The 18,468-nt window shown below is 32.0% G+C and overlaps 1 protein-coding gene across 2 annotated transcripts in view; it reads right to left on the reverse strand.

The window, feature by feature from the left end:
- LOC149776850 (MAP kinase-activated protein kinase 5-like) overlaps positions 1 to 18,468 on the reverse strand; it is a 58,141-nt gene that overhangs the window by 12,211 nt on the left and 27,462 nt on the right. For both annotated transcript variants that reach the window (XM_089941580.1, XM_089941579.1), the window contains 3 exons: positions 17,300 to 17,427; positions 11,723 to 11,838; positions 10,215 to 10,319 (listed from right to left, as the gene is read on the reverse strand). In XM_089941580.1, the coding sequence (XP_089797706.1) occupies positions 10,215 to 10,319; positions 11,723 to 11,838; positions 17,300 to 17,427 (349 nt within the window). The remainder of the gene's footprint in view (positions 1 to 10,214; positions 10,320 to 11,722; positions 11,839 to 17,299; positions 17,428 to 18,468) is intronic.

An 18,468-nucleotide genomic window follows, 5' to 3' on the forward strand; every position in this document is an offset into this window, starting at 1 on the left:
TAACCAACCTAATTAAATCTTGTTGTAATCAGACTAATTAAGTCTTGTTGTAACCAAACTAATTAAATCTTGTTGTAACTAAACTACATTGTAATTAAATCTTGTTGTAACCAAACTAATGACATCATATACTTGTTTAATGTCCAACTGCAAATGACAGTGAAGGCAAATCAGGGTCTATGTTCTTTGTTTCACTGATTATTCCTAACAAACTCCATAGACCTAGATCAAGTGGCATATTATGCAATGGCAGATCTGGGCCTATGCTGTACACAGTCGGATCAAACTTATACTTGACTATATATGGTATGGAGACAAAATATATGATTCATCTCTACAACAAATAAGTAATGATCCATATACCAGTCCAAAATAAAATCTATATGATCCACATACAAGTTAAAATGAAATCTATGCAGTCCATATACCAGTTAGAATGAAATCTATGCTATCCATACACAAGTTAAAATGAAATCTATGCAATCCATATACCAGTTAAAATGAAATCTATGCAGTCCATATACAAGTTAAAATGAAATCTATGCAGTCCATATACCAGTTAGAATGAAATCTATGCTATCCATAGACAAGTTAGAATGAAATCTATGCAATCCATATACCAGTTAAAATGAAATCTATGCAGTCCATGTACAAGTTAAAATGAAATCTATGCAGTCCATATACCAGTTAGAATGAAATCTATGCTATCCATAGACAAGTTAGAATGAAATCTATGCAATCCATAGACAAGTTAAAATGAAATCTATGCAATCCATACACCAGTTAGAATGAAATCTATGCAATCCATAGACAAGTTAGAATGAAATCTATGCAATCCATGTACCTGTTAGAATGAAATCTATGCAATCCATAGACATCTTAAAAAGAAATCTATGCAATCCATAGACATGTTAAAATGAAATCTATGCAATTCACGTACCTGTTAGAATAAAATCTATGCAATCCATGTACTGGTTAGAATGAAATCTATGCAATCCATATACCAGTTAAATGAAATCTATGTAATCCATATACAAGTTAAAATTAAATCTATGCAGTCCATATACAAGTTAAAATGAAATCTATGCAGTCCATATACAAGTTAAAATGAAATCCATGCAATCCATATACCAGTTAAATGAAATATATGCAACCCATATACAAATTAAAATGAAATCATTGCAATCCATATACCAGTTAGAATGAAATCTATGCAGTCCATATACCAGTTAAAATGAAATCAATGCAATGCATATACCAGTTAAATGAAATATATGCAATCCATATACCAGTTAAAATGAAATCATTGCAATCCATATACCAGTTAAAATGAAATCTATGCAGTCCATATACCAGTTAAATGAAATCTATGCAGTCCATATACAAGTTAAAATGAAATCAATGCAATGCATATACCAGTTAAATGAAATATATGCAATCCATATACAAGTTAAAATGAAATCATTGCAATCCATATACAAGTTAAAATGAAATCAACAATACATGCATATACCAGTTAAATGAAATATATGCAATCCATACACAAGTTAAAATGAAATCATTGCAATCCATATACTGGTTAAAATGAAATCTATGCAGTCCATATACAAGTTATTATGAAATCTATGCAGTCCATATACAAGTTAAAATGAAATCTATGCAATCCATATACCATTCAGAATGAAATCTATGCAATCCATATACCAGTTAAAATGAAATGTATGCAGTCCATATACAAGTTAAAATGAAATATACGCAATCCATAATCAAGTTAGAATGAAATCTATGCAATCCATATACCAGTTAAATGAAATATATGCAATCCATATACAAGTTAAAATGAAATCTATGCAATCCATAAACTAGTTAAAATGAAATTTATGCAATCCATATACCAGTCAAAATGAAATCTATGCCATCCACATACCAGCTAGAATGAAATCTTTGCAGTCCATATACAAGATAAAATGAAATCTATACAGTCCATATACAAGTTAAAATTAAATCTATGCAGTTCATATATCTGTCAGAATGAAATCTATGCAATCCATATACCAGTTAAATTGAAATCTATGCAGTCCATATACCAGTTAAAAGGAAATCTATGCAATCCATAGACAAGTTAAAATGGAATCTATGCAATCCATATACCAGTTAGAATGCAATGTATGCAATCCATAGACAAGTTAAATGAAATCTATGCAATCCATATACCAGTTAAAATGAAATCTATGCAGTCCATAAACAATGAAATCTATGCAATCCACGGACAAGTTAGAATCAAATCTATGCAATCCATATACCAGTTAAAATGAAATCTATGCAATCCATATGCCAGTTAAAATAAAATCTATGTAATCCATCGACAATTTAAAATGAAATATATGCAATCCATATACCAGTTAGAATGAAATATATGCAGTCCATATACAAGTTAAAATGAAAACTATGCAGTCCATATACGCTAGAATGAAATCTATGCAATCCGTATACCAGTTAAAATGAAATCTATGGAATACATATACTAGTCAAAATGAAATCTATGAAATCCATCAATAAGTTAAAAGGAAATGAATGCAATCCATATACCAGTTAGAATGAAATCCATGCAGTCCATATACAAGTTAAAATGAAATCTATGCAATCCATAGACAAGTTAAAATGAATCTATGCAATCCATATACCAGTTAAAATGAAATCATTGCAATCCATATACCAGTTAGAATGAATCCTATGCAGTCCATATACAAGTTAAAATGAAATCAATGCAATGCATATCCCAGTTAAAATGAAATCAGTGCAATCCATATACCAGTTAAAATGAAATCTTTGCAATCCATAGACAATTTAAATGAAATCTATGCAATCTATTTACAAGTCAAAATTAAATCTATGCAATCCAAATACCAGTTAGAATGAAATCTATGTAATCCATATACCAGTTAAAATGAAATCTATGCAGTCCATATACAAGTTAAAATGAAATCTATGCAATCCATAGACAAGTTAAAATGAAATCTAAGCAATCCATATACCAGTTAAAATGAAATCTATACAATCCATATACCAGTTAAAAGGAAATCTATGCAAAATCCATATACTAGTTAAAATGAAATCTACGCAATCCATATAAAAGTTAAAATTAAATCTATGCAGCCCCTATACCAGTTAAAATGAAATCTATGCAATCCATATACCAGTTAAAATGAAATCTATGCAGTCCATATACAAGTTAAAATGAAATCTATGCAATCAATAGACAAGTTAGAACAAAATCTATGCAATCCATATACCAGTTAGAATGAAATCTATGCAATCCATATACAGTTAAAATGAAATCTATGCAATCCATATACCAGTTAAAATGAAATCTATGCAGTCCATAGACAAGTTAAAATGAAATATATTTAATCCATAGACAAGTTAGAATGAAATCTATGCAATCCATAAACCAGTTAAAATGAAATCTATACAATCCATATACCAGTTAGGATGAAACCTATGCAATCCATATACCAGTTAAATGAAATATGTGCAATCCATAGACAAGTTAAAATGAAATCTATGCAATCCATATACCAGCTAAAATGAAATCTATGCATTCCAAAGACAAGTTAAAATGAAATCTATGCAATCCATATACTAGTTAGAATGAAATCTATGGAATCCATATACCAGTTAGAATGAAATCTATGGAATCCATATACCAGTTAGAATAAAATCTATGCAATCCATATACAGTTAAAATGAAATCTATGCAATCCATATACAAGTTAAAATGAAATCTATGCAATCCATATACCAGTTAAAATGAAATCTATGCAGTCCATAGACAAGTTAAAATGAAATATATTTAATCCATAGACAAGTTAGAATGACATCTATGCAATCCATAAACCAGTTAAAATGAAATCTATGCAATCCATATACCAGATAGAATGAAATCTATGCAATCCATATACCAGTTAGGATGAAATCTATGCAATCCATATACCAGTTAAATGAAATATATGCAATCCATATACAAGTTAAAATGAAATCTATGCAATCCATATACCAGCTAAAATGAAATCTATGCATTCCAAAGACAAGTTAAAATGAAATATATGCAATCCATAGACAAGTGAGAATGAAATCTATGGAATCCATATACCAGTTAGAATGAAATCTATGCAATCCATATACCAGTTAAAAGGAAATCTATGCAATCCATATACTAGTTAAAATGAAATCTATGAAATCCATATACCAGTTAAATGAAATACATGCAATCCATATACAAGTTAATATGAAATCTATGCAATCCATATACCAGTTAAAATGAAATCTATGCAATCCATACACCAGTTAAAATGAAATATATGCAGTCCATATACAAGTTAAAATGAAATCTATGCAATCCATATACCAGTTAAATAAAATATATGTAATCCATATACCAGTTAAAATGAAATCTATGCAATCCATATACTAGTTAAAATGAAATCTATGCAATCCATATACAAGTTAAAATGAAATCTATGCAATCCATAGACAAGTTAAAATGGAATCTATGCAATCCATATACCAGTTAGAATGCAATCTATGCAATCCATAGAGAAGTTAAATGAAATCTATGCAATCCATATACAAGTTAAAATTAAATCTATGCAGCCCATATACCAGTTAAAATGAAATCTATGCAGTCCATATACAATGAAATCTATGCAATCCATAGACAAGTTAGAATGAAATCTATGCAATCCATAGACAAGTTAAATGAAATCTATGCAATCCATATACAAGTTAAAATTAAATCTATGCAGCCCATATACCAGTTAAAATGAAATCTATGCAGTCCATATACAATGAAATCTATGCAATCCATAGACAAGTTAGAATGAAATCTATGCAATCCATATACCAGTTAGAATGCAATCTATGCAATCCATAGACAAGTTAAATGAAATCTATGCAATCCATATACTTGTTAGAATGAAATCTATGCAGCCCATATACCAGTTAAAATGAAATCTATGCAGTCCATATACAATGAAATTTATGCAACCCATAGACAAGTTAGAATGAAATCTCTGCAATCCATATACACCGCTCCCTCGATAACTCGCGCCCAGATAACTTGTGATCCCACTTATAATGCGGTGTCTGTCTTGGCTCCTGATTTTTTCCAGAGAAAATGTATTTAAAATATCTTTAAAATATGCTGAACATCAAGAAGTTACGATAAGAATTGATAAATTAAACCTTGATGCATTGCTCGTTTTATCATCGAAAATGGTGATTAATGCCCGTAAAAATAAAATCCATATTTTGAAATTTGTAAGTTCTAAATAAGAATTAATTTCAGAGATCTCGAAAACGCTTAATTACGCATATTTGGATGCCAATTTTTGATCTGGGATGCAGACAATCACTGAGGCGGGAGTTCTCTGTATGCATGTAATAGGTGCGCAGGAAAATTCAAAGATCTGCCGGTCCTGTTTCAGCCACCTGCTTTGTGGGAAAATTTGTTGATCAGTTAACTGTGCTGATATTTACAATGACAGAATTCAGTGACTGAAAGACTCTTTGATGTACATACATGTTGCCATTTTATAAGAGTTCATAAAAAAAAGAACATGATGCAATAGCTATGCAGCTAGTTCAAAGGCTTTGACTGGCGGCCGGGTGAGAAACTGTACTGATATTTAGTGATTGAATTCAGAGGCAGAAAGACCCTGTTTTAAAATCCTAGCGAGACCTCTGTTTCAAGATATCATATATTATGTAGGTTTTTATGATAAATAGTTGTCAGTATACTGTAAATAAACTGTCTGGTGAAATAGCGATCAATGAAAACTTCTGGTAAATGCTAACAGGTGGCAACAGAGAATGAAATAAACACCAATTAAACTTCTTCCTGTGTGAAAGTCACGTTCCAATCCTTTAATTCCGTTTCAGTGTAAACATTATAATCACAACATATTCTGTTCATTGAAAACATGAAAAGAGTCAATCGACCGTCACGTCGAAACCCGTGAGTACTTCTGTGAGAACCTAATTACATGCCGGCTTTGTTTTGATCAACAACTTGGGGAAGCGTTTCTTGCATTAAAAAATCAATTATAAGAGACCTGGGGTGCTGGATTAAACGTCTTGGGGCTGCCTTTGACGTAAAGCAAAACAGTAACAGAGACAGCAACGATGATAGTGACTTCAAGGGTTTCAGTGAAACTGATGTCATTAATGCCGAGGCTGTTTGGGAGAAATTCGTACAGACTCATGGTCCTGAGATGGGCGTTTCTGTTGATGATATGGAGGAGTGGATTTGTGCTGACAATGATTGCCCCACAGCTGAATACATGTCAGATGAAACAATAATTAATTCTATAATGAACAAATTTGCAGCAGAAGATGATTCTAACTGGAGTACCACAAGTGTTGAAAGTGATGAAGACGCAGATGTTGCACCACCTCCCCCCTCTGCACAGGAAGCAATCAAATATTTTGATATTGCCATAAGGTGGCTGGAGACCCAAAATGTTGACTACGTAAAGCTCATGCAGTTGAGAAATCTGAGGGATTTTGCTCAGCGGCAGAGAAACCAAGGAGTAACACACAAAAAAATTAACTGATTTTTTCAAAACGTGAATTGATATTTGTCAAGCGTGGCACGAACGGCAAGTATTAACTTGTTCTAATTTACGTTGTTTTAAATTTGTAGACCAATTAAATATGTTAGTACTGATTAACCCTTGTTTTTTTGTTTTCCATTTTACTTCTATTGCATTCAAATCTATCTATCGTTAGATCGACACTGTTTCTCGAAAAGGGTCGATCTTTTGTATATAAAAAAATGTCTAGTTTGGATCAAACAATAAAACTAGAATGTCTCCAATTCAACATAAAAATTTGTGACGTAGTACACGATGTGTGAAGTGGTACACATGTTAAGCGAATGGAAACCATGTGGAATAAAGTTTTCGATGATCACCTCAATATACTGTAATTTATCCTGAAATTAATGTTGCCCTATGAGGAAATAATAAATAAAGTACACCGTTATGAAGAGATATTTATTCACAGTTAATCTCAGCACGATTATAAAGTGAATATTCACCACTATAATCTGCCTCCCCCCTCCTTATTTTTCCTTTATGTCGTCGATCACTTTATTGGTTTTGGGCTTATTTTACAGGTCCCCCAATAACTCACGCCTCACTTATAGTGCGGTCGATGTTTCTGGATCCCGATGTGCGCGAGTTATCGAGGGAGTGGTGTACCAGTTAAAATGAAATCTATGCAATCCATATACTAGTTAAAATGAAATCTATGTAATCCATAGACAATTTAAAATGAAATATATGCAATCCATATACCAGTTAGAATGAAAAATATGCAGTCCATATACAAGTTAAAATGAAAACTATGCAGTCCATATATGTTAGAATGAAATCTATGCAATCCATATACCAGTTAAAATGAAATCTATGCAATACATATACTAGTCAAAATGAAATCTATGAAATCCATCAACAAGTTAAAATGAAATCTATGCAATCCATATACCAGTTAGAATGAAATCCATGCAGTCCATATACAAGTTAAAATGAAATCTATGGAATGAATAGACAAGTTAAAATGGAATCTATGCAATCCATATACCAGTTAAAATGAAATCATTGCAATCCATATACCAGTTAGAATGAAATCTATGCAGACCATATACAAGTTAAAATGAAATCAATGCAATGCATGTACCAGTCAAAATGAAATCTGTGCAATCCATATACCAATTAAAATGAAATCTATGCAATCCATATACAAGTCAAAATTAAATCTATGCAATCCATATACCAGTCAGAATGAAATCTATGCAATCCATATACCAGTTAAACTGAAATCTATGCAGTCCATATACAATTTAAAATGAAATCTATGCAATCCATATACCAGTTAAAATGAAATCTATGCAGTCCATAAACAATGAAATCTATGCAATCCAGACAAGTTAGAATCAATTCTATGCAATCCATATACCAGTTAAAATGAAATCTATACAATCCATATACCAGTTAAAAGGAAATCTATGCAAAATCCATATACTAGTTAAAATGAAATCTATGCAATCCATATAAAAGTTAAAATTAAATCTATGCAGCCATGAAATCTATGCATTCCAAAGACAAGTTAAAATGAAATCTATGCAATCCAGAGACAAGTGAGAATGAAATCTATGGAATCCATATACCAGTTAGAATGAAATCTATGCAATCCATATACCAGTTAGAATGAAATCTATGCAATCCATATACCAGTTAAAAGGAAATCTATGCAATCCATATACTAGTTAAAATGAAATCTATGCAATCCATATACCAGTTAAATGAAATACATGCAATCCATATACAAGTTAAAATGAAATCTATGCAATCCATATACAAGTTAAAATGAAATCTATGCAATCCATAGACAACCTAAAATGAAATCTATGCAATCCATAAACAAGTTAAAATGAAATCTATGCAATCCCTATACTAGTTAAAATGAAATTTATGCAATCCATAAACAGGTTAAAATGAAATTTATGCAATCCCTATACTAGTTAAAATGAAATCTATGCAATCCATATACCAGTTAAAATGAAATCTATGCAGTCCATGTACAAGTTAAAATGAAATCTATGCAGTCCATATACCTATTAGAATGAAATCTATGCAATCCATATACCAGTTAAAATGATATCTATGCAATCCATAGACAAGTTAAAATGGAATCTATGCAATCCATATACTAGTTAAAATGAAACCTATATATAGGTAAAGCCCGTTATAATGCGATGATATGGGTCCAAAGGAAAACATCCCAATATAAGCGGGATCATGTTAACAAATTCTCTGAAAATGTCAAACTAGCTAGATGCTACTTCCTCCAAACATTAAACAGTGCCAGCTGTATTCAAAAATCTTTTAACTTGTCTCAACTTCATAGCTTTTCTTTAATTTTGATAGCAAATATAACACTGCAATATGTTTTAGAAAATTTTGGAAGATAAGGCAACATCAACCGCAATGCTGGGATTAAAAATCTGCTAAGGATATGAATAATCGGCTTTTCCAAGAACATGTATTTAGAATGTTAAAGAGAGAGGTCACCTTAAATAAATAAATGGGAGCCATGCTGCCATTGCATTATATGTGGAATTGCATTATAACAAATCTCATTATAATGGGTTTTACCTGTAATTCATATGCTACTTAAAATGAAATCTATATGAGCAATATAATAGTTTAAATGAAATCTATGCAATCCATATACTACCGTATTTACCATATATGTTGGGACACCATTAATTAAGTTTTAAAGTAATTTTTTTGTGCACTGTATGTTCTGGGACTCATCATCTTTTTGAGTCGTAAGTTGTGAAACACCTTTTAAATCATTCGAAAATTACAAGTCAGAAAATGCACTCGAACTGAAATTTTATTTTATAAAATATAAAACTGTATACTAAGATAAAATTCTTTAATCCACTGCAGCAGCATCTCGTCAACACAACCCTTCTCCTGCACACGTACAATCCATACTTTCAGTGCATAACTTTTTTAGCTTTCTCATGTCATGAAAAATTATCGTTTGAGTCAACACATCACCTGAAGCAGAGACTGCAAGGACTAAAATCAGATTTTTTAGAATCTGCACCAGTTATGCTAATTCTCACACTTTTAACCCCCCCCCCATCTTGTCGTCACACACACACACAAGTACATTCAATGCAGTCAGCAGTTATGGACCCAGACAACAGCATTATAATGAGGGAGGGCTGTATAATTAACTTGTGTCATGCCATTCTATTTAAAGTACATTGTACAAGGCAACTTGAGACATGTATACTAGCTGCTGTTCAGTGGCAGACACTCTAGATCATACAACACACTGGCAGATCTGGGTCTATGCAGTTTGTTATGAGTAACAAAGAGAACAAACACAGACCAAGAAACTGACAGACTTGGTCTAAGTTGTCTGCAGTTGGACTATTTATGTTGGACTATTTATAAGCGAGTAAATACTGTGTTGATACAGACTGCAAATATCGCAAGAAGTATGCAAGTATAAACAAAATGGTAGATATGATGGGCTTTTAAGTGCAAGCTGGTATTATTAGGATTAGTGAATCTTTGAGTTTGGCCTGCTGATGAAATGGATCTGAAAATCTACTGTAAACATAAACTTACCATCCCAGTTCCAGGTACTAAGTATGGAATGGAATCCATTTTCTTTAGGATTATGGTCCAGACATTTTGCAACCAGGTCATTGAGTACATTTTCATCATCATCAACTGCATAATGAAAGTGTGTGTATATATATATATATATATATATATATATATATATATATATATATATATATATATATATATAAAGATAAATATATGTACATGCATAGATAAATAAATGAATTTCAAACCTAATTTATAACACTTTACATTCCATCTTGAATAAAATGAAACAGTCACATTGATTATTTTTTTTAAACTCAACGATGGAAATATTTTTACAGAAAAGAAACTTCTCTTAAATGGTGTTTTCAACAAAACATTTTGAGGCCAGATTCTTTGTAATTGCATTTACATTACTTGACCATATGAATTTGGAAGTTTCAAATTTCCAATCATCGTCATATTTTAAACATAAAATTATACTGTAAAAAAAACGATTTTTAACAAAATGTTTCAATGCACATTTCAGAAGTTTGTATTAATGACACACAAAACTTTGTCTCTCAAATAACTGATAAATGTCAACAATGAAATGTCTATATAAATTACAGATTTTAAAAACACAAGAACATTCTGGTCAATCACTTTGTATTTACCTTTGATGTTTAATCACTTAATATTGAACTTTAATGTTTAATCACTTAATATTTACCTTTAATGTTTAATCACTTAATATTTACCTTTAATGTTTAATCACTTAATATTTACCTTTAATGTTTAATCACTTAGTATTTACCTCTGAAATTTAATCACTTAATATTTACCTTTCAAGTTAAATCACTTAATATTTACCTTTAAAGTTTAATCACTTAATATTTACCTTTGATGTTTAATCACTTAATATTTACCTTTAATGTTTAATCACTTAGTATTTACCTCTGAAGTTTAATCACTTAATATTTACCTTTGAAGTTAAATCACTTAATATTTATCTTTAAAGTTTAATCACTTATTATTTACCTTTGAAGTTTAATGACTTAATATTTACCGTTGAAGTTTAATCACTTAACATTTACCTTTGAAGTTTAATCACTTAATATTTACCTTTGAAGTTTAATCACTTTATATTTACCTTTGAAGTTTAATCACTTAATATTTACCTTTCAAGTTAAATCAATTAATATTTACCTTTCAAGTTAAATCACTTAATATTTAACTTTGACACTTAATCACTTAATATTTACCTTTGACACTTAATCACATAACTTTACCTTTGAAGTTTAATCACTTAACAATTACCTTGAAGTTTAATCACTTATTATTTACCTTTGAAGTTTAATCACTTAATATTTACCTTTTAAGCTTAATCACTTAATAGGTACTTTTTGAAGTTTAATCACTTAATATTTACCTTTCAAGTTAAATCACTTAATATTTACCTTTGACACTTAATCATTTAATATTTACGTTTGACACTTAATCACTTAATATTTACCTTTGACACTTAATCACTTAATATTTACCTTTGGGAGGTAGTATACAGTAGGCAATAATGTCCCTGAGAGATTTGAGGGAGGCAGGAGACAGGGTTGGTTTCTTTATACAATCCTGACATATACTGTCATCTACACTACTCTGTCTGGAAGAAAATTTTAAATTACACAGTAAACATTCCACTGAACACTGCTGAAAGAAAACAAACCCACCTGACAGAATACTAGGCCTTACTTTAAACAGCACATTACAAAGAATACTAAGTCTTACCTGTAAACAGCACATTACAAAGAACACTAGAACTTATCTGTAAACAGTGCATTATAAAGAACAATAGGTCTTACTTTAAACAGTGCATTATAAGGAACACTATGTCTTACATGTTAGCTGTGCATTACAAAGAACACTAGGTCTTACCTGTAAACAGTGCATTACAAAGAACACTAGGTCTTACTTGTAAACAGCATATTACAAAGAACACTAGGTCTTACCTGTAAACAGTGCATTACAAAGAGAACTAGGTCTTACCTGTAAACAGTGCATTACAAAGAACACTAGATCTTCATATATGCCAACCCCTGGTGAGGATAAAGTGTAATCCAAGTGTGTGTGTGTGTGTGTGTGATTTGGATTTTTAACTTAGCTTTAAAAAATTTCAGTCATATCGCTACAATGTCTGCAGTGGGTCTTTTAGCTGGGAAATAAGATGGAAAAAATCAACTCTGTCCACATGAAGTACAATGTCAGGTAGAATGCCAACCTGATACTTCAAGAGTTCTCCTTCTAATTTATCAGCAGCTTTTCCTGTAGGATGGTGTATCAAATGATAGAGACAACCTGATATATACAATGATGGAGACATTTTCAAAATATAAAATGCAACTCCTTTATGAATTCCAGTCATCACTGATGCAATATTAACTGAAAACCCCAATAAAGTTCTGCCAACTTATGTTTATTCAAAGCATTATCAAGCAAATAAAAAAAATATTTTCTCCAGTGGAATCTACTGTTAATTCTGGTAATGAAAGAAGAGCACTCTGACTTTGCCCTTTCCATTGTCAAAGTCTCTTACACAGACTGGGTACAACTTTTTGTCATAATCACTACTCCTGTCTGTTGCAATACTGAACGGCCCAATTTTCATGGCTTCTGCAATTTTAAGTTAAGTATCTTCTGCTAAACACCGAACAATATTAGATGATTCTGTTCTTGCACATGCATATTTTCTGCAATTTCAGAATCAGGAAACATCCATTTGAACAAAGGACCAATGTAGTCTTCTACCGCTAGGGGTAGTCCATGTTCTATTAAAAACTCTGTGGATAACACCTCTGCATTTATAAAATTCATGTCCACAATTAAGTTCTGATGTAAAAAAGGTTACCTTAGTACTGGAGTGAGTAAAACAAGCTAATTCAAGGTTTCTTTACTTTACCACCATGACCAATATTAAAATCCTTTCCACATATCCTGCAAGGGGCATGAAGCTGCCCTGGAATGGAATGCTGTATTGTGCAATTCATGTATTCATCTCTGAATCAGTTTTTCATCTTTTCCTAATCCATCTGTGAAGTTATTTGAAAATATTTCTGCTCTAACACATTCATCAACTAGAATAAATCTGACATGACTTTGAGCACCAGATACCTACAGACTGGTTCTGTACCAGATATTAATTACAACAAAGAATCAGCAAGCAAAGATTAAAAGTTAGAAAACCATTGTTGTTCTCTCCTAACTAAGCCATGCAGCAGCTATAAATAGAAACTTAGGTCAAAAGAAGAAACCAGCATGATTCTAGAAAATAGTGGAAATGTTATAAATAGAACATAACACTGTCAGGAAAGTGCATGCAAGTCTTTGGACAAGTGTACTCTTAGGTCGTAGTTACCAGGAAGCCATCTTTTCTAAAATTACAGTCTGTGGTATTAATGGGATGTTAATAAAAATGAGAAAACAAATTATTAATTTTTGGGGGATGGGGATATATCGAAAACGCATAGTCCAAATACAGTTACACATAAGGAATAATTTAGTGAAAAAAAGCATAATGATTGGCATGTATGGGTCTTACCTGTAAACAGCACATTACAAAGAACACTAGGTATTACCTGTAAACAGTGCATTACAAAGAACACTAGGCCTTACCTGTAAACAGCACATTACAAAGGACACTAGGTTTTATGTCTAAACAGTGCATTATGAAGAACATCAGGTCTTACCTGTAAACAGCACATTACAAAGAACACTAGGTTTCACGTGTAAACAGTGCATTACAAAGAACACTTGGCCTTACCTGTAAACAGTGCATTACAAAGAACACTAGGCCTTACCTGTAAACAGTGCATTACAAGGAACACTAGGTCTTACCTGTAAACATTGCATTACAAAGAACACTAGGCCTTACCTGTAAACAGTGCATTACAAAGAACACCAGGTCTTACCTGTAAACAGTGCATTACAAAGAACACTAGGCCTTACCTGTAAACAGTGCATTACAAAGAACACTAGGCCTTACCTGTAAACAGTGCATTACAAAGAACACTAGGCCTTACCTGTAAACAGTGCATTACAAAGAACACTAGGCCTTACCTGTAAACAGTGCATTACAAAGAACACTAGGTCTTACCTGTAAACAGTGCATTACAAAGAACACTAGGTCTTACCTGTAAACAGTGCATTACAAAGAACACTAGTTCTTACCTGTAAACAGTGCATTACAAAGAACACTGAGCCTTACCTGCAAACATTGCTTTCTTCAATGTTACATGACTTTCAAAAACTTTTGCAAACAATTTTAACATTATTGATGACAAACTTATGCAAAACAATTTAATATTGTTGATGAAAACTTCAATGACAACATTGCTGATGTAAAAGTGACATGCAATATTTAATATACTGTATAGAGTCATTGATAAGTCAAGTCCACTGATAGGTCAAGTCTACTGATATATCAACTCCACTGATAGGTCAACTCCACTGTTAGGTCAAGTCCCTTTATAGATCAACTCCAATGATAGGTCAAGTCCAATGATAGGTCAAGTCCCTTGATAAATCAACTCCACTGATAGGTCAAGTCCACTGACAGATCAACTCCACTGATAGGTCAAGTCCCTTGATAGATCAACTCCACTGATAGGTCAAGTCCACCGATAGGTCAAGTCCACTGCAAACAATATCAACCCTGATCTGTCATTGCATAAATCAGTAGCAAATCAGACATCTTTGTTGTTTGCTCTACTGATTACCCCTAACAAACTGCACAGACCCAGATCTGCTGGTGCTTCACGGGAAAAGCGATCTGGGTCTGTGCAGTTTACATTTAGACTCAACCTTTAAACAAATACATACAGTAATACATGCAATGTGTGTCTAAAGGTTTCTATATTTCTATTATGGCAGTAGCATTTAAAATATTCAAAGCTATAATATCAAGCAAAAGAAGCCCAATCATAGAAACCCTAATTAATTTCTGTAGCAACTGGTGCAAATAAAAGGCCCACTCTCTTTGCATATTTTCCATAATTACATTAAAATTAGCATGTGATGTTACGGGAATGAGGTAACTTTGCATGATCTTCAGTGTGATGTCACAGGAATGAGATAATTTTGCATGATTTTCAATGTGATGTCATAGGAATGAGGTAATTTGGCATGATCTTCAGTGTGATGTCACAGGAATGAGGTAATTTGGCATGATCTTCAGTGTGATGTCACAGGAATGAGGTAATTTTGCATGATCTTCATTGTGATGTCAAGGAATGAGGTAATTTTGCATGATCTTCAGTGGCTGAGCATTTAACAATGCATCATGTATTCATATTGGATAAAAGCAAACTGACCTCATAAAAAAATGTTCTGTATCCATCATGAACGCTGTCATATTTACAAACATAACTTTACAAGCAAACACAATATCTGACACAGATGTGTTTGCAACTAAATTACATGGTACCACCATCTGATATCTTTACCTTTTTTTTTAAATGTTAACAATTGAAGGCAGGAATCAAGACTCGTTATTATTTACAGATGCAATAGATTTCAACTAACAGGTTTCATTACATTCATTTGACAATCACAGCTAATGACTCATGGACGCATTTTATAGAAAGGATCCATTTACTGAAATTAGAAACCCTTTCCCTCAAGAGTGGTAATGGCATTAATTTAAAGGGGTCTGCATTTCTCTCTTTCACACACACACATGCACACACACACACACACACACATGCACACAAAGCAATCTTTTAACTCAAGATAGGAAGAAAGCTTGTGGACATGTATTCTAGCTTTATAAAAAAAAGAATAAAAAAACTCATCAACTTGTACACCTACTAAAAGCATGTTTCTGATCATATGAAATTCAATGTAATATAACCAAAACATGCAAAATGTAAGCATTAAAAATTATATAATGATATTAATAATTATTATAGCTGCAATTATGTAATAATAATAATAATAATAATAATAACAATAATAATAATATTATTATTATTATTATTATTATTATTATTATTATAATGATGAGAAGAAGAAGATTGTTGTTGTTGTTGTTGTGGGGTTTAACGCCATTTATCAGCACACGATAGGCCATACATGGCGGCCAGTATTAATGGTGGAGGAAAAACCCAGGAAAATCCAGGAAAGAACCACCGACCCACGAGAAGCTACTGGCAAGTTTTCTCACATACCCACACTGGCTGAATCCGAGACTCGAACCGGTGCAGACAGAGGTGAGATGGCAGTGATCCATAATGGAGAGTGCTTTAGACCACTCGGCAGAAGAAGAACAAGAAGAGGAACAATTATGATATAATTGTAACTACACCATGCCCTCATTTTATCATGCCCAAATAACTCACAAGCCCACTTCGAATATAGAGCAGGTGTGGATCTTTTTTTTTCTTTATTTGCTGAACAAGACAAAAAACTCATAATCAAAATTGGTTAACTACTGAATTAAACGATAAAACTGAAACATGAATATTGCATGACAAGACTTAAAATTTAAGTTACATTTATTTCTTACAGAGTGGGCACCTATATCCAACATTTTTATTGAACAACATTTTGTTGTATATTTTAATAGTGAATTAAGAAATTTTTAGAAAGAAAACTTAACAAAATATATGTTCTTTTAAAGTTGCAAATTTCATTATGTCAATTCCAAATTACCAGGTACTAATTGTTAATTTTTATGCCAATATGAGTGATGTGTCAAGGTTCTGAAGTGTTGTACAAATTTATCAATAATCTTAAATTCATTTTTGTTGTGTAAGTTTGTCTTGGGCAAAAACAGTAATGATAAAAGTAGAATTTTAATCAAACTGCAAAATTTTCTGACAACATCCAAACCAAGTGCAATCATGAATTCTCATCCATCCCGGGCTGGTTATTACCCTCAGTTTCTTCAGTTTCCTCTGCCAAACATATCATATCACAACAGTTCCCTCTGTCTCAAACACCACACTGCAACAGCTTCCCCAACCATAAAAACCACATCACAAGTTCCCCCGCATCAAAAACTGTATCATAGCATCTGAACCATTCAGTGTACATTAAATAAGTCATAAAAAGCATGCAATACCTCATACCTGAGTTTCCTTTTTCTAATGATTGGGTTTTCAGATTCAGCGATTGATTTGAGGGTCAGTGGGCAATCAGGGATCCTCATAGCTGTCAGCTGCTGAGAGTGAGCCAGGTTGATGTCCGCTAACCCTTCCTGTGTCAGGTAAGGGGAAAATAAAAATGATGGATAAAAAACATGCTGATTATTAGGATTCATATCATGATCCAAATTAAGCACAGCATGCAATATTCAAAATTCTAAACAAAGAATTCAAAACTCATTACACTAATTTATTCAAAAGTCTAAACAAAGAATTCAAAACTCATTACACTAATTTATTCAAAATTCTAAACAAAGAATTCAAAACCCATTACATTAATTTATTCAAAATTCTAAACAATGAATTCAAAACTCATTACACTAATTTATTCAAAATTCTAAACAATGAATTCAAAACTCATTACACTAATTTATGAATAAGTTTTAATCTTTAACATGACTTCTAATCTTAAGACCCCAACAAGTTTTTTATTATCCTATGTGCAAGTTATTCACAAAGTTATCTATAAGGAACCTACCTGACAACAAAACTAATTCTGCAAAAAATAACTTTTCTTTGAGCAATAATGACCTTAACTTTGACATTCTGACCTTCAAATAAATAGGCATCTTCCAATTCTTAAGTGCAAGCTGTTAGAGTCAGAATAACTTTACCAAGTTCCTGCCCCAAATTTTGACCCAAAAGATGTAAATCTCCTATCCAACACAACCATAGTAGTGGATTTGTTTACCTCTAATTTCTGTACAAAACAGTTTGATTAAGTTCATACTGAGGTTAACTTTCCAACGTTTTTCAATTTAGTCAAGGTAAGATGATGTAATTTATATGTCATCATGTCCACTCAAATGAAATAGGTTTTTCTCTCATTCCAGTGTGTGTTTTCTAATGTACAACATCAACAGAGAATATATCTATCTTTAATTAAGTAACTCTTGTCTTTTATCAGACCTTTCATTGTGATTACAGCGCACACAAACTGGCAAAAATATTCACTATTTTCATCATCACTTAGCATTATATCCTAATACAGAAAATAAATAATAATTGCTACACATTTGTAACCAAACACAACCAGCCACTGAAAATAGTATTATGCAATCAGAATGTTTTGGACTGATTGAGATGGATCCAGG

Source organism: Sinohyriopsis cumingii, chromosome 18 (genome assembly GCF_028554795.1).
Source record: "Sinohyriopsis cumingii isolate HCF-2022 chromosome 18, ASM2855479v2, whole genome shotgun sequence".
Lineage (NCBI taxonomy): Eukaryota > Metazoa > Mollusca > Bivalvia > Unionida > Unionidae > Sinohyriopsis > Sinohyriopsis cumingii.